Source organism: Phyllostomus discolor, chromosome 2 (assembly GCF_004126475.2).
Source record: "Phyllostomus discolor isolate MPI-MPIP mPhyDis1 chromosome 2, mPhyDis1.pri.v3, whole genome shotgun sequence".
NCBI classification, from domain to species: Eukaryota; Metazoa; Chordata; class Mammalia; order Chiroptera; family Phyllostomidae; genus Phyllostomus; species Phyllostomus discolor.
In genome coordinates this window covers 33,362,180-33,384,826 of record NC_040904.2, presented here as the reverse complement: position 1 = coordinate 33,384,826, position 22,647 = coordinate 33,362,180, and the positions used below count along the sequence as shown (strand labels likewise).

The window sequence follows — 22,647 nt, the reverse complement described above, 5'->3', positions numbered from 1 at the left end:
GTCCATTAAATTCTCATGGCAAGAGGGTGGTGGCCTGGTCACCTCACAGAAGCTTTTTAGGTCAGTCATCGCTGTTGGTGTAACTTCCATCTGCTTAGGAATAGGGGCACTGACCACCCCTGCAGAGTGATGAGCTGCTAAATATTTGGGTGACAGAATTGCTGGTTGTCATTTCTACTCCCACTCTCCTTTGCTTTCTGCACAAAGCCTTTTTTAGCCCAGTTATGAGGGTCATCTGGATGAGGGGCTGTAGCTCTCATAACGAAAGTTTGAGCAAGAAAATGGGAACTTTCTATCTCACCATTTCTAAGTGTATTTTTGGAATTAGACAGTTGTTTCCAGACTAAAGATTTAAAACCTAGGAAGAAACATTTCCCTATTCTGTTTTAGAAGTGAATCAAGCACACGAGGGTTTAGTCTGGACTCTAGGGAATTTCTTATATCCCTGAAGATGCCGAGTCTCTAAAACCATCAGCCAACAGCACTTACTTCCTACCTCTTTATCCCACCTCCAAGGCAAGGGCTCCTGCTAAACACTCCAGAGGCTACTGCTAAGCCATTCTCTCCAAGATTCCTTTTCCTTGTGTATAATAATAGCCACAGCTTCCACAGAAGGAGGGTCTGTGATATGCCAGGAATCGTGCTTGAGTTCCTGAAGATCCACAGCAGCCTACACAGCAGGAACAGCCATCACCATTTTCCACGTGGGGAAACTAAGGCTCAACAACCTGGAGTCTTGCTCAAGGCCACAGTTGGTAATGCCTTTGGTTGCCATTCATCAAGCACATACTGTGTGCCAGGCCCTGGGCAACGTGATTCATGTGCATGATCTCTAATCATCATAACCGCTCCCTGGGTCTCTCTTTGGAGGCTGCGTGGCTTCCATAGTACCTCACTGCCTCTCCTGGAGCAAAGCGGGGCTACAGATGGAGGCTTCGGCACTCCCTCACAGCTCCCCTGAGCACCAGATGAGGGCCTAGCGCAGGTCAGTGTGCAGAAACACGGCTTTGCCTTTCCATTTTGTAATGCCTTTCCCCCTCCAAGACTGCTTGGATGTTACCCTGAGGTCACCTCCAGCCTTTGGGAACAGCTAACCTTGTGGATTCTCTAGCTGGAAGCAACCACATGAGCATTATTATTATGATTACCATCTTCATTATCATTTTATAAATGATGCAGTTCCTTAAAAAGGACAATAATGTACACTAATGATGATAGTTAACAATCACATGACCAGACAATATAATGCTCGAATTCATCACATTATAGAAACAGACATCAGGCCTCCAATAACCTCTAAATTATTCTCATAGAGGGAGGGCTGGAGAAGAGAGTACATGGATAGCCTGGTCACATTTAATCAGCACGTTATTAAACTTCCTCGACCTGTTTCAGGGCTCACTTCTCTAACCTTGCAGACAGCTTTTCCGCTCCTGTTGATATGTTGATATACTCATTCTGCAGTTTGGGGAACTTTCAAGTTCTTTGTTCACTACCCAGCTTTAATTGGAGCTCTGTCTGGTCTAGAACTAACGGTGTCCTAGTCTCCCTGATTGAAGATACTGTCCAATTGCTACACACAGGCTCTTCCTGTCCACCTGGGGCCTGCTTTGGCAGAACAGGTGTAAGTCTCTTCTTGGACGCAAAGAAACATAGGTGTTTCCAGGCACATTAACAATAACAACATTGTTACTATTATATAACAATTTATAAAACACTTATAAAAACTGTCTGGTCTTTGCTGACAGGTGTGTGGCCAAGGTTGCTCAGGGAGAAGAGACTGTAGCAGGGAGCTGGGAGGGAGGGAGAGCCTGATGGATTACCCCCTGAAGAAGAGGTCCATGGTTTTCTTGGCGTATCAAGCACACTAGGAGGAAGACACGGGTGCAGATCACAGCATCCCACAGCATCCCATAGGATGGGGGGCAAACAGATGATTCTCAGAACATAGCAACCTGCTTCTCAAGGGGGACAGCAAGGACTGGGGTACATCATCACCCATCATCTGGAATCCAGTGTCACTGAGAAAACAAATGTTTCCGAAAGAATTTATACTCTCTGAGGTTTCTCTGTGATTTCTCCTTTTCCCCTACTCCCAATTTAAGCAGCACTAGCAACCACAGCAATGTATATAACATGTCTTAGCCCTGCTGTGAATTTATAAACAGAACAAAGATGTTTTAAGACAACTAAGAAAATGAAAAGGAAATGGGTAATCACCATCTCAGCAGTGCTATATTTGGTGAGGGCTTTCTTAAAGACATGTTGGGGCCCAAGTGGTGAGTTGTACCAGGGTAGCCCAGCCTCGGATTCCATCCTGTGTCTGACAGACGATGGATAATTGACACTCCGGGGAAATTGCCTTCATGAATGAGGAATCAGTGACCTCATCCATTTGCCAGATCAGCCCATCCCAACCTTCCTACCTCCCCAGAATGAAGTATTTGTAGATTCAGTGTGTTCAAAACAACTCATCAGACCGAAGCCTGCAACTTGTGCCCATCACACAAAGCAAGGCCCAAAGAAAGAACTCCAAGCCACACTCAGGATGTTACTGATCCTAGGGGGCTGAATGAAAACTCAGGCCTGGCTAATTATTTTCTGGAACACTGCCCCCACTCCCTCTCATATCTCCTGACACTTTCTTTCCCTTTGAACAGTCCCCCTGGCTGTCAGAAGACTTGACTTCAAAACTCAATTTTGCCATTCCTTACAGCAGCTCATGCATTTCCCTCCCACTCCCTGCAACCAAAATCTCCTTTCTTGTTCTATTATAATTGTGGGTTTTCTGGTCTGTCTTCTCCATTAGACTATAAGACCCACAAAAAAGGGGATAGTATTCTTCCTGTTCATCTTTGAATCCCTTAAAGCTAACATAGAATCACAGAGATGGCACCTTATAAATTTTTTGGATAAAGGAATGAATTCAAAGCTCCTAGGAGTGGATATGAGGAGACCTCCATTCTAGCCCAGCTCTGTATTTAATTGAATGTGCAACTTCAGTCTGGGGATCAGTCATATCAAACCCAAGGAACAGTTGACACCTGTCCCCACACCATGCTCAGTATAACCTGTGCATCTGCAGAGGAGGGTCAAGGGCTGGGGGAAGGTGTGGGATGAGGGAGACCCTGGACAGGCCAGCCTCAGGTCTCCTGCCCTCTTCAGACACAGCCACCTTACCTTTAGTTATTTATGTACTAGGTTCCTAAATAAGACTTTGTGTGCAAAGGGGCTTTTACAACCAAGACAAAGGTTTAAAACTATAGAAGTAGATAAACTGTCCAGTCCTCTCAGTAGATTCCCACATCTGTTAAAAAGGACCCACCCCCTCAATGACCTACTCCGAGTCCACCTCTGCAGATTCAGCTTCCTCGATCCCCAAAGTGGCCTTCGTGTGTCAACCCAGCTAAGCCTTGCATCTGCTTATAACTGCCCTTTCTCATGTTTTCTCTGCCTGGCAAAACCCAGCTCACCCTTAAGATGTAGCTCAAAAGTCATACCCCTTCCTCCCTGCTCCCCTATCAACCAAAGACCCATATCCCCAAGGACCAAGCTGACCCACAGAGCTCCAAGGGCACCTCATAAATACTCTGTAGCATTAAAACCAGCCATGTGGAATCATCTGTTTATTCAACTCTTTCCTGACTGAAACATAGATGCTTCACAGGCAGGAGACATGCCTTACTTACCGTGTGTCTCTGGTATTCACTACCGTGATCAATTTAGCAGGCACTTAACAATGTGCAACACATAAAGGAAGGAAATTAGAAAGTCAGGAGTTACTTAGGAAATTGGTAAGTTAGTTGATAAGTAGGTTAGAAAATTAGTCTATAAGCTAAACTACATGTTAATGAGAAAACCTCTTTATCTGAGTAGAGAAATTAACATTCAAGTGCGAACAACCACTAGATTAAATCTTTCCAGGTAAATGAATACTTCTAAAAAGTAGCTATCTATCTAATGACTTTCTTTGGTGGACTGTGGAGGGGAATACATTTCTTTAGTCAAGAGACCCTTCTCTGCCACTTGCCTACTCTTAGCTGGGTCTTCTCCTTTATATTCTTTTAGGTTGGAGAATATTGGCCTCCTGGTTCTAAGAGAAGCATAGAGAGCCAGGGCAGGCTGTGAGTGAGGAATGAAATTAGAGGAGGAGGAGCACCTAGTGATGTTCTGCAATTGTGTGGCATAGTCTCAGGCACAGCAGGAAAGTTCAACAAAGTACATAGTCTCTCGGGTTTAACCTGAGGCTGATCTAGTGTGCTGATATATGATAGAGCCATAGACTCTCTGAGTTGGAAAGAATTCACATCGAAAGGGACTGAATTTTTCTGAGCCCCAAATCATGCACCACTTGAAATACACATGAGATGGCTTATAGAGAATATTCCAAATATGGAACCTCCTGATATCTTGACCCAATCCTCTTTTCAATGTGTAAGTCTGACTGCCTTTTAGGCTGGCAATGTGTCCATATAATCAAAAATAGTTTAGGGAATAAAAGTAGAATACCAGGTTTATGACAAAATGAAAACATGGATACATTTGTAATGTACTTAAAGAGTGGGTAATTGAAAAGGATATCAGAGTTACAAGCTATGAGAAATTACTCATTTCCTCTAGTCCTGCTGAAATGAATCCTCCATATTTCTCAAGGATCTAGTCCTGCTATCTCTGAACAACTCCAATGGGAAAACTTCCATCATGTGGTCTGCATGACACAGTCCCACACTGATGGCTATCTGGACTTCAACACTACTCTATATTGACTTTCTCCAGCTACACAGTTATACTTTTGGAGTCGATATGCCTCTTTCTCTCCAATCACTTGATGGTTAGCCAAGGAATACAAAATCTCTTTGACACTAGCCCAGGCAAATATGATTAGGAAGGTAACTCTGGGGGAAGAACTTTTTAAATACATACTAAATTGAATAAAGATTATTTAGAAATGTATCTCTCCTTTAAAATAGTGATTCTTCACCCAGTGCACCAAATCAACTTTGAGTAATAAATACTTGCTTTGCTTCCTTTACTATCATGAAATGCAAACTAGAGCTAATGTTACCTTCCTATAGAATGTGCCCTGAGTATGAAATATAAATGAAGGAAAAGCAATTTTTAATAAAAAATATTTATTTCAATGTGTGAATGCTGGGGCATAAGTGTTTTAGGAGACCCACTGAAATAATCAGATGTTGCTGGCATCTGTAGAACCACTACAAACTTGGGAGTGTGCATCAGGCTCCTCCCTAACACCTAATGATGTCTTGGCTATTCGGTTCTGATCATGAAGAGAGTATTTTAACATTTGATTTGGCAGATCAAATATTATGAAGAGGATGTTTGATTGCACAAACTCCACAATACTGCCTTTGCAAATTAAATTTGCAAATTGATGCTTGCTGCAATCCTTATATATTATTAGGGGGTAAAGGTAGGTGGAGAGAAGATACTCATACAACATATAAGAGTTATTGGCTAAAATTGTGGATCCTACACCAAAGACAAGTTAGTTGCCTCCTAATCCCTTCCTCAGGCTGCGCTAAAAGAGCAACCTACTCTGTGTGTGTGAAGTCAGCTCTCTTCAGGGGAAGAAAACACAAAAGTCCTCCAAGAGAGAAAATGTCATCTAGTCCTCATACTTGGTGCTTATACACCCTACAATTTCCTCACGGAAGCGTTCTTCAGGTCTTCCTCCCAAGACCACATCCTCGTAATTCTAGACTCTCTGTAACAATTCAAACATCAAGTGTTAGAAGCAGTAATTTAGAAAGGAGGTTTGACTCCTCAGGGTAAACCCTGTGACAATGACAAGGAGAAACAACTGATCTTCTGATCTCCAAGAAGGAGATGGAAAACTGTTTTACAAAGTGGAAGGAGAGGGGCTGAGACAGGAACTCAAAATAAAAGCAGCCCGGGCCATTTAATGTAGGGACAAACAGCTCTGCTAACCCTTGTAGCATCTCTGTGATACCAGACAGCATAGTAATTAATGTAAAAGAAAATTTGGATTATGCTTAATGTGTTTCGCAGCAAAATTCAATATAGCAGGTGGAATCCTAGGGTGGTGAAGTAGGAAGACCCTTCAGAGAGCATCCCGGTCAAATCCCTTTGTTTTCACAAAGAAGGAAACGGAATTGAAAAGGTGGAACAGGTCCGAGGTAGAGTTGAGATAACAGCGCAGCCCAACTGGTCAGGGCTCCTTCCATACGGGCACACCACCCTGATAACTGATGTCACTGAGAGGAAGGAGAGGAGACGTTGCATCGCTGTGTTTCATCTCTCACTGTGTCACTACTTTCGGCATCACTATTTTTGCTTCTTTGCATTGATGTCTCCCCTTCTAAAGGAGAAGAAACCTGCTGTCTTTATTCACAAAAGAGTGAACTATTGTTCTCTGATTTGTGATGAGAGAGCTTCAGGGTTGGCCCTTAACAAAACTGGGACTGAAGGTGAAGTTTGCTTTGAGTTCCCTCTGACATTCTCCTACATCCCATTCCTGCTGTGTTTCCTCCAACCTGTCCTATATCTGTCCTCCAACCTGGTACCCCACCCACTGGCCCCACATCCAGAGCTACCAGCACGATGTAGGAAACTCTCCCAACCCCCAGAAGTCTGGTGCATTCCCAGCCTTTTTCTAATTTGATCTCTAACTCCATTAAACAGAGAATGAGGCAATATATGAATGTTTTTCAAATATAAGTAGCGAGTTTATTAAAATTCAGATTCCTGGTACCCATCTCCCAAAATTATGATTCAACAGGTAATTCTGATTGAAGTGGGCCCTGACCCTCCAAGTACCCCCTATACACACACTCCCCTCCACTCAAATATTTCATACTATCTCCCTCTGCTATATCTTTACTTCATGTTCTGCCTCTTTGTCCAGTTAATTCCTCCACATTAATTCCTCCAAACCAGCTCATGCACACTCCTCTCCTCTCTGCTCTCATTCCTATACATTTCTCTATCTGAATAAAGCCTGCCATGTGTGATGACTTTCTGGGGCATCTCTTCTCGAGAGCAAGGCCATGTCTTACTGGTCTTTTTTTTATTCCCAGCACTTAGCAACCTGCCAGGTACTCTAAAAATGTTCATTAAATTATCTTTTGCATGTACTAAATTTCCTTGTTAATAGCTAGCCTTTTAGCCCTGGCTGGGTTGCTCAGTTGGTTGGAGCATCATCCCAATATGCCAGTGTTTCAGGTTTGACGCCCAGACGGGGCATACACAAGAATTAAGCAATAAATGCATCAATAAGTGGAACAACAAACTTCTCTCTCCTCTTTCTCTGTCTTTCTCTCTGTGCACCCCCCACCACCCTTTCCTCTCTCTCTCAAATCAATAAAAATTTAAATTTTTAAAAAAAAATAACTACTTGTTTATTATATTTGAAATTTTTATCTGCTCCCTAGATATTGAATCACTGCAAGTATTACTCTCAAATGAGATGCATCTTCTGCAGTATGTAAAAATGAAAGGGAAGAATGTTATACATAATCTAACCCTGGTGCGAACAGTTGTGGGGGTCAAATGAGTCAGGCCCACATTCACTCAGGGTATCTAACACGTAAGGAACAATGCCAGAAAAACATAATACAGATGCAAATTTTTCTAAATAAATAAGATCAGTTTCTAATAGTTCCTTAAAATGAGTTCTGATTGCCTTCCAGGCATTCAGGTTAAAAGTTTTCAGGAGTAAGTTTTGAAACATTACTGGTGTTGAATTGATTCATATACATAAAACTCTCTGTATTTATTCTATAATCCCAGAGATTCCCAGCATTTTCTACCCCAAATGTTTAGTCACCAAGAAGTTAGCTCATCTCCTGAAGTTTCCCACCCACGTGTGTTTGTCCGTGCAGGTGTTTGCTATGCCGAGTTTGGAGTCCGAGTCCCAAAGACCACAGGGTCGGCCTACACCTACAGCTATGTCACTGTCGGGGAGTTTGTGGCATTTTTCATCGCTGGAACCTGATCCTGGAGTACCTGATTGGCACTGCAGCTGGCGCCAGTGCCTCTGAGCAGCATGTTTGACTCGCTGGCAAACCACACCTTCAGCCGCTGGATGGTAAACAGCGTGGGAACCCTCAATGGCCTGGGTGAGACTGCCATGTCCTCCCACCCGGACTTGCAGACCTGAAGAGCCAAATAAATGTGCTCCCCTTTCAGGACGCAGTTTGGTAAAAACATAACAAGAGCCTAAATGTTGTCTCTTTCTTTCTTTCTTTCTTTCTTTTTTTTTTGCCAAGTAATTCTTCCCCTCTGAATCTATTCTAAGGAAATCAGTCTAATTTCCATAAGGCTTTCTACAAAAAGATGTTCATTACAGCCTTATTTATAATAACAAAAAATTAGAAACAGCCTAAATATTCTACAGTGGAGCAAATAACTAAGTAAATTGTGAAAGCACATTATGTAGCTAGAAATTAAAAGAATGACTAGGAAGACTATTGTAATAACATGGAATGTTTTTAATGCAAGGCATGTGACAAAGGATGCAAATCACACAATCATGTATTGTGTTAATAACTATATAAAAATAAAACTAATGCAGTAAGAACCTGTCAAGAAATTCTTCAGTGGTTTCCTCAGCAGATTCTTAAATTTTCATAAATTAGCAAATATTAACTCTTAAATAAGAATATACATTGTTAAAATGGAACAAAATGGATTCCAGTCTAGCAGTGGTCAAGGTTGGGTAATGGAACTGAGTGAATACTAAACAATAAGAAGCTCCCGTAACAATTATCTGGAGACTTCAGGCTCTGTCCATCACTTGCAACCCACTTTCCATTCTTATGTCTGACTTTATCTTTCCACGTTCATGGGAAGCTAGACATTAGTTGAGGAAGCTTTGGGGTCTTGCCCCAGAACTTCCAGGGACTAGTTCTGGGGGATCAGTGCAAGTCATTTAACTCCAGTGTCCCTATCTCTGAAGAAATGACTCAAAAACATTGAGTATCCAGGTCCCAGGAGAAGATAAAAATATATGAAGACCCCATCTCCTCATATGCTGATTTCATAGAATTTTAGGTCTATAAGTGTCCTCCAAAATCATGCAATCAAAGCCCCTAACTTTACAGGTGAGGTCCAGAGAAATAAGACACTTGCCCAAAGAGTCGGACAGTCCTGGCTTTGGGTCCTGTGTGCTTGCTTACCCTATGTGCTTAACAGCGATTTAGTCTAATTTGACCTCTCTGGTTATGGGCAAAAGTACAGCTGAAATCTGGGAGCCTGGCTACTGAGGCTGTGTCTTTTCCACTCTATAGAGGGCAGGAGTCCACTGGCTAACAGACAAGACCTAGCAGGCAGGGCGTGTTCATTGGTCATTTTCTTCACAACCACATACACATAAATGGAAAGTATACCCTTCTTCCCATAGTTTTCAAAGACATACATTTCAATTTTTCCTAGTAATGAAAACATTGCTGGACTGGAAAGGAAAATTTGTGGACCATAGAGTAAACAAAAATGAAGATAAAACAGCTTTCAAATAACATGTTAAACCTATATCTACATGCCAAATATCCCAGGACAGTCCTAACTTCAAATGTTCTGTAGCATGGCTCCATAGGACTCTTGTGACTGTCCTACTATGTAATCCAATTTTCAGTCCAGGATACCAGGTCATCTTACCTACATACCAAAACCTTCACATGTGCAAATAGACACTTGTAGACCACAGTGTAGGCACACATGTGTGTACTCACACACATGCACACACAGAGTTTCTCCTCTGGCCGTGACGAACTGACCACCCTTCTCAGAGCAGAGTGCAGATGGCCTGCGACAGTGCTGGAGTTTGCATGGCCTCTTATCCCTCGGGACATTATTAACTCGTGTCTTTGCTCTCTAGGTAAAGGTGAAGAGTCTACCCAGACTTTCTGGCTCTGGTGATTGCAGTCATTGTCACGATCATCGTCGCACTGGGGGTGAAGAACTCCGTGGGCTTCAACAACGTCCTCAACGTGCTGAACCTGGCAGTGTGGGTGTTCATCATGATTGCAGGCCTCTTCTTCATCAATAGGAATACTGGGCTGAAGGCCAGTTCTTGGCCCCACGGCTGGTCAGGGGTGAGTTCATTCCTAAATCCTGGTGTACCTGTCACACCCTCTGCCTTCCACCCTGTGACTAGTCTGAGACATATTTTCAAGAAAATGCTGCTCTGTTTCATTATCTTCATGCCACCCTTTCCTCACTTTTCATTGGAATGTTCTGGAAGAGTGGCTCTTACTTTATTTGTTTCACAAACATTTATTAAGATCCTATTTTATAGATAACAATGGTAGATTTGGTATGTTGGTCCCTTGCAATATGCCTCCTACTAATTGCTTTGCATGTAACAGCTTATTTAATCTTCCTAGTAACTTGTAAGAAAATATTTACATTCTGGTCTTACAGATGAAAAAACTCACATGCAGAGAGATCATATGGCTTGCTATTAAGCATACAGTGTAGGTAAATACAAAAGACCCAAAGCCAGGACTATCTGACTCCAAAACCCATAGAATCTCCCCGTAGTCTATTCAGATGACAGTCAGTCCATAAACAAACAAGACAGTAAAGGAAGCGGGAAGAGTGGACGGGTGGGGAAGGGGGTGTGTTTCCTGGGTATGGAACTAGGGAACAAACAGTTTCAAAATCTAATGCTGGCCGTTTGACCCAAGGTGGTTAGTCCCTCAGGGGTCTGAAGGCAGTTGAGTGGGCCCAGTAGGTGCAGGTTGTGAATTCCATTCTAGTGGCATGTTCACACAGACAAGTCCACCTGGTGCAGCCTGGGGGTTGGCAAGAGAGAGGGGCTGGACCAGAAGGACATTTTCAGATCTCACCCCAGTGACAGGTAGTTCTCAGGTGCACCTGGATTCTTTCTCTGGGATGACTAAAATGCTCAACTATCATGGATTAATTGGTAGATTTGCTAGCCCATTTTTTAAAAACGTAGAACATGAATCAGAGAACTTTGACTGAAAGAGGTCTTAAATGTCACCAAGGTCCTGTCCCCCTCATTTAACAGATACAGAAACTGAGGCTGAAAGAGGCAAAACCTGCCTAAAATGGTGGCAGAAGCAAGTCCAGGATTCCTCCAGTTTTGCTTCTGTAGCTTTTGCTTAGACTGTTTTCCTCAAGACATTCATGGACCAGAAATCTTTCTTGGAGAACATTCAAAATAACTTCTGTTATTCTGAACCATGCCATGCTGTTCAATGCAGAGAAATAAGCGAGGAAGCAATTTCAGCCAAGATTTCTAGTCTTTTGCTTATCTGTAAGAATTCCACAGAACCACAAAGTTCATTCTGCCTCCTCAAAGTGGATAAATCCTGAGACTGGTTAAAACCAGAAGAGACAAAGAAACACTGCTGACCCCATTCTAGATCCTCAGAACTATATTTTCTTATGATACACATTGTTCCTTTCCTGTCAAATAAGAGAAACAACAAATTATAAGAATGACAAAAAAAAGAATGTTTTCCTGGATTCAATTACATTTCCATGATAGCACACAAAAAACTGTTTCTCACCATTTTCTTAACAATTGTAAGAAATTAGTGGGACCATGGACTTACTATAAGACTTCAGCCAACAGCTAACTCTGTGCTTTCAGGTGTTTTCTGCAGCTATCAAGTGGAAAAACTAGTGGTAACCAAATGTTTGCAAAAGAGAATAAATTTTGGATGTTTTTTACGTGCACACTGGGCGGCTAGCAATAGTGATAATGACAGGAGGAAGAAGCTAGGATTTATCCACTACCTAGGTGCTCTGTGGAATCATGCATTGTTCACTATGACTATTATATCACCTCTTACAACAAAACTCTAATGGAGTGTCAGCCATACCCAACTTACAGATTGAGGATCCAAGACTCAGAGAGGCTGGGTTACTCACCTGAGGCCACTTAGCTAGCTGGTGCCAGGACTGAAATTCCTGCCCTGGTCTGTGTGGCCTCCAGAAGCTTTTCTACTACATCAGTGTGTGAATATGATGATGCTCCCTTCTGAGGCCTTCTTAAATAAGATAATTAATCTGACATGTTATATTTTTATTTCCTTTAACCTTTCCTAAAGTCTTAGGGTCTGGGAATGGGGAAATGCATTCCGAGATGGCCTGGTCTCTTATCTTCAAATGGGAGTATAATTAAACCAGCTCAGGCCAAACGTGCACTGTCTACCAAGACCTCATATCAGAATAATTCAAAAACTTTTGTTAAGTACTTGAATCACATAAAATTTTCAGATCTTTCCTAATAGCTTACCTGAGTGGCACACACTGAGTCCAGGCCCCATGTGACAACTGGAAAGAGTTCATATCCTCCTATAAACACCCTTTGTCCATGCTGAAGAAGATAAGTCTTTTAGTCTTTCTTCCTGTGCTATGTCCTGGGGTCTTTACTCTCTTTGGGGGTCTCCTTTTTCCTTCTTGGGAGCTCCATATCATTTCTCATTCAGGAGTCTGCCTCATCAAAGAAGAAGCTAATCAAGCCAGCCTTAGAGGTTCCCCATTTATACATCCTGGGTTCTCACCAACTTTTGTAGTAATAAATGAAGATCAGAAATCAGTGTGAGGATTGACTGTGGGAGCAGGGGTTGGGGGTGGGCTGGGCAGAGGAGGGCAAAGGGGAAATAATTGGGACAGCTGTGATAGGATAAACAATAATAAAAAAAGAAAAGACTGTTAACAAAAGCCTTAGTTTTACCATATAAAAGGAAAGATTCCATTCCTAACTGTTAACGTTTTCTTTATGACAACTTTTCCACATACAGTTTTCCTTTAATCTTCACAACAGCACTGAAAATAAATACAATGATCTCTACTTTTACATCAGAAACCACTGAAGCTTAGGCCATAGATCTTAATCATAAAAGAGCTGAAAGGCAATCCCAGGCCTGGATGAGCCAAAGCCCTTATTTACGTCCTTCACTGCCCACCCCACCACCACCATAGTGGACACGTGGGACCAATTGTCTTGTTTTGCTCCTTTGGCCACTGACCTCACTGCAACCCAAACTGACTATCTTGAGGAGGCTTGCCGTTGACCACCAAAAAAGTTTGGCTGGGATTTGGATTTTTCACTGCAAATCCATTTTCCCTGCAGGAAATTCAAAAACGTGCCCCAGTGGCCGTGACTAAAAGCATCATCTGAGCACAAGGGCATCCCAGTGCAAAGATGTTGCTGACTCATCCCCTCTGCTATCTGCCTGGCCTTGGATTTCTGCACCGTGCATTTCCTCCCTGGAGAACTGGCCTGGACCTGTTCTTTCTCAACGTTGGTTTCAGGTCACTTTTCCAGTCCAGCAAGACCACTTTGAATATAGATCCAATGTTTTAAGGTCTGACACCTTCTCATGAGCATTTCTTCCACCACGTTAATAAACACACTCCCTACTCTGTTATCTAACAATTGTCGACAAAAGTGGGTTGCTTACCTGGCAGCTGCATGAATTTCTTCACTCCTTAAGGAAAACCTGACCTACCAGACAAGGGGACTAGTTCGGAGTTCCAGTCCACTTCATTTGCTTTCGGTAGGGTGGCATGGAGGAAACCATGGCATAGGGGATGGGTTAGAAGGCCACCATTACATGACTTGAAACACAATTCTCAGATACTTGGAAAGGGTTAATGAGCACTCTATCCTCTGGCCACGGACCCCTCATAAGCCTACTCTTCCTCTGCTGCTGCTACTTCTTTCCAAAGAAAATAGCTTAAGGAATGGTTTACCTCACTCACAGGTTCTGGGTCAAACGCTTCTTTGTCTTGAAGAGCTTAAGAACAACAAACATTTCTTCCCTATATCAAGTAACTGCTGGCCCTCAGCTGAACCCCTGCTTCCATCTGCAAACCCTCAGCCCCTGATCACTGTTGATGTGTGTTCCCTGTATGTTATTTGTCCTTGATGCTATCTTACAGCTTCTCTTTAACCAAAGATGCTCTACAAGCACAAATATCTCCCAGGAAAATGGTCCATAGCAAGCATTTGTGGGGAATGCTGACAGCCTTCCAACAAGGAAAAAGTTCTTTTCCACGTTTTGCACAGTTGAATCCATTTGTTGGAACCTATTAGCACATTCCACTGTCACCGTGAACAGGCTGCTAATATATCTGGATCTTGAGCATGGTAGAAAATGCTATTAAAGTTGTAGTTTTGTCTTGTTCTACCTTGGGAGCAAATTATATAAAAGTGTCTAATTATCCCCTAGGCACCTGGCAGACTGAGTAAGGCATGATATGGCTTGGGGGGGGGGGGGGGGGCTGCTCCATCCTAATGCCTCTCAAATGCCTCTCAAATACCTAATACCTTGCAGCATATCAGCAAAGCACAGGGGCTCAGCTTTTAGGGACCCCTCACACTGAGTAGCAGGCCACTAAAGACATCGCTTTGGACAAGTAATTAAGAAGCAGTCCTCTAGCAACTGAGGCACGTGCTGCTTCCCCACAAAGCTCTGTGGAGGCACAGACGGAGCTGGATCACCTGGCTGAGCGGCTACACCAAGTTTCCTCTGGAAAACAACTTTCCCTTGTGTCATCAGAATAAAAAGTCAATGCTAATTTTCATTTATGTAAACCATTAAAGGAACGTTAGGATGAAGTACTGATGACATAACACATCTGTACACACACACACACATACACACACACACATACACACTACCCACTAATTTTATTCACAGATGCTTCCCCAGGTACCACACTTTCCTTCATGCTTGCAAGGGTATCCTAAGCACAAATACCAGTGGCCAGGTCTGAACCCAGGTAGAGTCAGGTGGAAAGCAGTTTTAGTGGTCACTTGAGTACAGATATACCCATACACAGTTTTATTTCATGTATCCTGCCTTTGCTTGCAAGGAAGAACTCATTCAAACCAACTTAAGTAAAAAGGTGACCTTATTTGCTAATTCTACTATCTTCTCCTCGATAATCTGTGTATTTAATCTATAGCTTGTTAGGCCAGGGTCTGTTGGATCTTGTCAGGTATGCTGGTTTCTCTGCCTTTGCCTCCACTCCCGAGACTCATTCTCCACCCCGCATGCTCCCTTCCGTGCTCCAGAGGACCCCTGCGATGGCTTCCTGTTGGGTCAGTGGGAGGTATCATCAGGAGATGGAAGGTGAGCAGAGAGCAAGGCCAGAGTATTTCCTCCTCACTCTTGCCCACCCTTAGCTCCTAGAATCCCCTCATTGAAGTAATTTTATTTGAACCACCTCAGTTAAATTCTGTTCTCTGCCTAATGCAGTGGAACCTCCCAACATCCTACCTTTGATCTAGCCTGTCTTTCTTTAACCTAATTGTTTCCTAGTTCTATATCTGCAAATTCAGGCTAATAGACATTCTCGTTGCAAACTTTTTCTCTCTCTTCCCAATTTGATTATAGTTCAGTTTCTGGTATCTAATCATTATCAGCAATAGACATCTATTCTTTCACTCATTTAGGAAAGAGTAGCATTTCCTTTTTAAAAATATATGTAGATATTTATTCACCTTATTCAGTTTGTTCAATTTGTTACTACAGTCAAGACTGCATTTGGGGTTGTGCAGTATTCTTGAGACCCCAAGCCCCACAAGGCCAGGGTCAGAGTACTTTTCGCTCATTACTGTCTCCACATCACCAAGCACAGTGCCTGGCACATGGAAACACTTAGCAAATATGTGTCAAGAACAAGGAAAAGAAGGAGGGGAAGGATGAGGAGAAAAAACTTGTGCCCTTAATTTCATCTGGTCTAGAAAAACTTACAATAGTTATAAAAATACTAGTGGTAAGATATAACACTTATTGAGCAACTACAGTATTCTTGGATTGCAGTGTATTATATTATCTCATTTAATCTTGTAACAACCCTATGAGCTAAGTATTATCACTATCTCCATTCAAGTGATTAAAAAATCTAGGCTCCGAGAGGTTAGAGACTTGTTCTTGCTCATCAACCTAGTATGTGGCAGAACCAATCTGGGTCTGACAGTCTACGAAGTCTGTACTCCTAATCAAGTCTGATTCCGCCCACATGCCTGGCTCCGAGATTCCTTCTGGAGCCTACAATATACCTCTCCTCCAACTACTGCGTGGCCCGTGCTCCAAAATTGGAAGATGTCTCTATGACATTCACTGAATCTTCTCTTCTTCAAGTTAGACATCCTCAGGCCCCCAGGTGTCCCTCACGTGGTGTGACTTACAGACTTCTCACTTTTTTCTGAGGTAGATGTGCCCCAGAATTCTTGTTTAGGTCCTTCCCATCCTCCTTTTTTCAACAGTGAGCTCTTCTAGTATCGATGAACTTTTAAATTGACTCAGAACTGACCACACTAAACAGGCATGGAGCTGGAGCCCTGGACATCCTAATTAGGAGTGATGCACCTTCAGACGGTCACAACAGGTCACTGTATGATTCACAAGAGGGGGTGTGTAGAGAAAGATGTTAAAGGAAGATAAGCAGGACCTGTTTTCTGGAAGCTGTCTTAAAACAAGGCTTTTCTCAACTGAGGCAGCTAAGCAAGCTTGCAAGCCCAGCATGTGTTCATCCTTAAAGAACAGAAACATTTTCCAGATAAGTGAAAACAAGCACATTTCCAAGCCTGCGAGCTTCCGTGTACATCTGTTTTCTCTCCTTGTATGCAGGCCAAAGACATTTTCCATGCCCTGAGATGAAGGGCTTGTCTGGGCTGGGGTCGGAGCTTAGCTCCTCTCCCCGAAAGTAGCTCTCTGGCAATGGGGCTGCTTGTCTGAGGGGTTCTCTTACCTGAGTTATTAAATAGGCCAGGAATCCTTAGATTCTGGGTGGGGAGGGAGGCATGGACTCCTTGGCAGCCTGGTGAAGCCTGTAAACCCCTTCTGAGAATTGTGTTTCTAGATGAATAACCTAATTACATAGGAAATCAAAAGGAATCTATTACATTGGAATACAATTATAAAAATATTTTCAAATTGTGATATAATAGCAACGTGTTCTTTGCTGTACATTAAATATTAACATGTGCTTCTAACAACTATCATCATTTAAAAATAACAATGAGCACAACTGATAATCTAAGCTTCTGCAATGCCCCTAATGTGGTAGGAGAAAATAATGCTGTTAGTGACCAAGTTATAGGAACCCTTAGTTTTACCACCCCCATTCATAACGGAAAGAAAGGCTTACACTCAGTCAGAGGTTAGTGAAAAGAAAGATGCCATGTTTTTCTCATCAAACCCACAGACCCCTGAATTGCATGGACCCCGGGATAAGAACTCTCAGTTAGGGAACCGGAATGATAGGGTCCTAATGGAAGAGACTGTGGAAGAGGCCAACTCATTTCGCGATGAGCCAAAGGTGTTTTTGAAGGTGTGAGATTTTCAACATTGTGATGTACCTTGTAAGTTCTAGTATTGAATATTTTGGTTTTTATTTATTGAGAAGTCATTGCAGATGGTAAGAGTGAAAATTTAGGGAGAGATATCTGCTTGGCATATGTTTTGAATTTCATCACTTATAACTTGAATATGCACAAAATTAAACAAAAGGTCCAGTCTGCATAGAGCCTTATTCTTGGACCCCAGGCTAGAGCTTAAACACTGTGAAGTTGCCTCACCCCATGCCCACAAGTCCAGAAAAATCTCCCTCACCTTCCCCTAAGAGGACATCCCCAAGCATTCAAAGAAGCACATTTTTTACTTTCAGCTGTTAATGGGGATACTAAGGTAGGGAAACTTTATTTACACTTCAGTAGATTCTTGGGAAGAAAGTAACACACTGCTCAGTGGAAGATTTTCACTGGCACCTTGACTTATCAAGCCCCACCCACCCATGGAGTCCTGTGTACCCCTGACAGAGAGACATCCAGCAGATGTCACTGGACACCACCTCCTCAGCCTTACACCCCCTCAGACCTCAGACCCTTTCCTGCCCTGTAGCCCAACTAGGTCACTGAAGCCCCCCCCCAAAAGCAGAAAAAACCAAACCATCTCTACCTGTCTTCTATAGAAGACAATAGAATATGTGAAGATCTGAGAATCTTTATATCATTTCAGATCTAGAAGTTACCATAGAGATAATCTGTCAGAGGCACTGATGGTAATTTGGGCAGGACATTCTTTGTGCGGACATCTGAGCCCACTACACTCAATGCCTGAGGCACCCACCCCACATCTCTGTGACAGTCACAAGTACCCCCCCATATTGACAAACACCCCCTAGGGGTAGACATACAGTCCCTGGCTGTGGTCGACAACCACTGGATAAAAGCATAGAAGAAAGGTTCATCAGTTCCCCAAGACCTAAGGATGGCCAACTTAGTGATTTTTTATAACCCCACTTATTTCTAAAAATTATTTGAATGTGTTGAATGGCTTGTTTTGATTTGGGCATAACTCTTCTTACCTCCATTTTACACTTGAGGAAATGTGTCACGCGGCTAGAAAGTAGAGGAGATCAGAACTGGCATGTTTAGCACAAGCCCCATCGTGTTATCCCTTCTGGCACTCAATAAAGACTGCTGGGCATTGGGCAACAGTGGGTACCACATGTCGGACCCTGGTGCTGCTCTGACACTCTGAGTCTGACAAATGTCATCATCCCTACAGGTGCTGCAAGGAGCAGCCACATGTTTCTACGCTTTCATTGGTTTTGACATCATCGCCACCACCGGAGAGGAGGCCAAAAAACCCCAACACGTCCATCCCCTATGCTATCACCGCCTCCCTGGTCATCTGCCTGACAGCATATGTATCTGTAAGTACCAGATGCTTTTGAGACCCTCCTCCTGGCCTTTCCATGTTTGACCTTAGCATGTGGCTCTGGGACTGGGGTCCCTTCCGCCCGGAAATGATCCTTTCCTTAGCATTTGTATGCTTGCATCTGTGCTCTGTATATCCTCACCTACCAATGACAAGATGAAAATCAGGACTCCAAACTGAAGATGGGAGAAGCCCCAGGCCCTCACTTCAGCCACGGCCTCTGATTCTCTATCCCCAACTGCCCCACATCAGGTCTCTTGGTATCCACTGCTGCCCGGGACGGTGTGCAGGGAGTGGGCTGCCGTCCAAGGAGCTCAGATCATAGGCTGGCAGTAACGGGTGGGTGTGCGAGCAGAGGCATTGTGGGCCTCTGTGCACCCTCCTCAATGCCCTTCTGTCTTCTGGGAGCTTCCCGGCAGTGGAGATGTGAGGCTCTCCCAGAGTAGAGAGAGAGAGAGAACATCATCCTCTGGAGATGCTCTTCCCCTTAACTCCCAGGGAGAAGTGCAATTTCTTTCTGCTGTTGCTTCTTTTTACTAGAGTTCAAGCTCTCCCCTTAGGGTTTCCTTGTCAAGCATGGTCCTCAGAATGACGCCTTCCACCTTGTGTTCTCAGGATCCCTCCCTGAGATGCCCCTCACACTTTTGCTGTGTCATCTCTCAGCTCCCACCCTAGGATTTCTATCACAGAGATAGTTCAGCCACATCCAAGATCCCCACTTCAGCCCCGGCAAGCAATGGAGAGAACCAGCTGACAAGCCAACAGGTGTGTGGTTACACAAATACTCCCAGGCCCTGAGGGGCCCACTCATCTCAGCCACCACAATTAGAAGTCAGCAGCTGGGGTACGCCCTGTAGGCCCTCCGGCTCCCACTGACGTAGCTGGCAAAATGCACCTCTCTGCCCTCCCCCAGGAAAAGGAAAATTTTAGCAACCACCTGAAGAAGCCACAGCAATTGATCATTGAAGCAAGCTGCAAAACAGGATTGTCCTGGAAACCAAGGAAAACACAAGAGCAGCTTTGGATGTGGTTCATAGAAAATTCAGTTGCCCATCCAACGTTCGTGGATAGGGCCAAACTTACCACCTGTCACTATGCACACACATTACAAGTGGCTTCATCTTCTCTGTATCCTGATTATCCCTGCCGACAGTGTTCAGGGAGGGGCGGTGCTGTGGAGGGAGCAGCAGAGACACACCTGGCATTGCATGTCCCCTCCTATTCCTTCCTCACACCTCCCCCTCCTCCAGGGGTCGACCCTTGCAGCACACACAATAAAGTTAATAACCATAGTTCCTTCCTCAGAATAGCACTTTAGAGACTACAGAGTATTTCCCTGCATCCACTAACTCTTTGCCAGTCCTCATCTAATGTGGGCAGGAGACTCAACACAAATTGCTATAAGATCAACCCCACTCTTCTCCAGCCCACCTCACCCCACTCCTAAAAGGGACATTGCAAGTGGTGACATTGCTGGGAAATATTCATTTAGAATGCAGGGGTCTTCACCATGCTCAGAAGCTGTTTGGTCCTGTGCTGGTCAGCAGGCTGCCGTTCCACCACGAGGAGAGGAGCTGAACTGCTGGGCTGTGGTGGTCCACTTGCTGTCCTGCCTTGTGGCCCATGGCTTCCCTGCAGGATCTTAGCTCCTGAGAAGTAGGCAAAGAAGTGATCTAGAGGTGCACCACTCTCTCCCTTTCAAGGCTCCGAACTCCCTTCTCGATGCCAGCACTGGCCTTTGCAGGCCAGGGGGAGCTGGACCATATGACTGGTGGCTCCAGCCGTTGCCTGCAGCCAATTCTGAAGGGAAGGAGGAGACAAGTCCTGGTTAAGTGATCCCTGATTAGGCAAAGCCATGGTGGTCTTACAGCCCAAACAGGCCTGGGTTCCACCCAGTGACATAATTTATTTGCTGACCTGCCTGGCTCCTAGAACTGAGCTACAGAGAAGAAATGGAAACAGGAGTCCTCATCTGGGTCTCATCAGCTCATTGGCTATGGGTCTCCTACACATCTGTCTTTGGAGTTTTGATCTCTGGTCTTTGGGGTGATGAGGAGTACTATTAAGACTTTGTAGCACCGTGGAAGTATAAAAGAAAGGAGAGTCATGTCCCTATTGGCAGGGTGCTCATAGTCACTGCCAGACCCGGCTCCTCCCACCTGGGAATGTCTGCCCTTCATTGAACTGTCGGTCTAGCTCCACTTTCATGTGGCTAAAATCCCTGCAGACTTAGTCCTCAGATGTGAAATGCCCACTGAGAGATATTAGAGATTGTCTGGTCTAGCCCACTAACTCCACATGTGGGGAGAAAAATACCGAGACTGAGAACTCCAGAGGCCAAGTGATTGGTCTAAAGTGAAGGTACGTGCCAAGAAGTGGCAGATCCAAACTGCGTGCAGGCCTCTGACCCCACGCCCTGGGCTCTTGCTCTCCTGCGGGACATTCACCCATGCTGTCGGTGTCCGCCACCTCCAGACACATTTTCTCTTGTTTTAACAGGTGAGCATGATCCTAACTCTGATGGTGCCATATTATGACATTGACACGGAATCCCCGCTCATGGAGATGTTTGTGGCCCATGGGTTCTATGCTGCAAAATTCGTAGTGGCCATTGGGTCGGTGGCAGGACTGACGGTCAGCTTGCTGGGCTCCCTCTTCCCAATGCCAAGGGTCATTTATGCCATGGCTGGCGATGGGCTCCTTTTCAGGTAAGGGTTACACTCTGCGGAACTGATTCTGTTCTGCCACGCCTGCACAGGGAGAATGTCACCTGCTGTCAGCCTGACTGCAATTTTGATGTCGATGCCTGTCACCTAGACTGTGGAATTTGTCATATATCCTGACATAGATTTTGAGTTGAAAGAGATTAGTCCCTGAAACAGCCCCTCAGTTTGACTCTGGGTACCTCCATCTAGCACAAACTGATCTGTTCCTCTAACTACCCCCTCTCCCACTTGACATTGTATATTCCTTTGTAAAGATAAGTGGGTGCCAAACTGCAACACCAAGTGGCCTACAGAAGGAAGAACCCACCCCAGGGACATGTTAGACCTGCCCTCAAACTGAGGTCTGGCACCTGGCCCTCTCCACACGGCCCCTCTGAAATTGAGAAAGTTTGAAGTTATAATCAAAGAGAGAATAATAAACACCCTCTGAACAGGACCTAATAATAGTACCAACTAGAGCTACCATTGAATATTTGTGTATCCCTGGTGCTTTGTACACAGTATCCTACTTAATCATCACAATAACTCTATTTTGCAGATGAGTGTAAAAACAAAAAACCTTGCCCCAAATCCCCCAGTTTCTGAGTGGAAGGACCAGGATTTGAACCCTGGATTGTCTGACTCCAAAGACCAGACTTCCAACCACACCAGTCTAGTGACAGTTTCAGACCCTCATCTTGACCATGAAGTGGCCTATCTGGCCACAGTACAGAGGGGGCGTGGCCCCATCTTGTGGTTCTTGGTGCCCACCGTGTGAGGGCTTGCAGGGAAGGTATTTTCCCAGTGCACAAGAGAAAAAAGTAAACCCCGGACAGCACCGAGCTCTCAGGGGTGCAGGGGGACCCCGCTCAGGGACTTCATCTCTGTCATTGTCTGTCATCTCATGCTCCAGTTCCTCAACCTACCCCTGAAGCATCACCAGGTCCCAGTGGTGTCTGAGGAACTGGACAGATCAGGAAGAATCTGACTGTGGTGCAGCTGTGACAACTTCACATACCCGAAAGGTTTTTCTGCTGTCAAAGAAAATTCAGAGGAAAGATGCTGAGGCTCCATGCACAGTTTATGGTCTTGTGAGAATCCCGAAACTAAGGCAGGAATGGAAGAGGAGGGAGCAGGCGAGGTCATGAAGAAAGACAGCAGGAACCTACCAAAGGCCCCCAGGAACTGCTAAGGAAGCAGCTGCCATTCAATTGCCCTTATTGATCCTCTCCAGGTGGTAACTG

The 22,647-nt window shown here is 44.3% G+C and overlaps 1 protein-coding gene across 1 annotated transcript in view; it reads left to right on the top strand.

Annotated features, from left to right (window-relative positions):
- SLC7A14 (solute carrier family 7 member 14) overlaps nt 1-22,647 on the top strand; it is a 106,263-nt gene that overhangs the window by 64,541 nt on the left and 19,075 nt on the right. Inside the window, 7 exon segments of the mRNA XM_036015728.1 lie at nt 7,866-7,964; nt 7,967-8,019; nt 8,021-8,102; nt 9,874-10,076; nt 18,546-18,620; nt 18,622-18,693; nt 21,198-21,406. Of these exon segments, the coding sequence (XP_035871621.1) occupies nt 7,866-7,964; nt 7,967-8,019; nt 8,021-8,102; nt 9,874-10,076; nt 18,546-18,620; nt 18,622-18,693; nt 21,198-21,406 (793 nt within the window).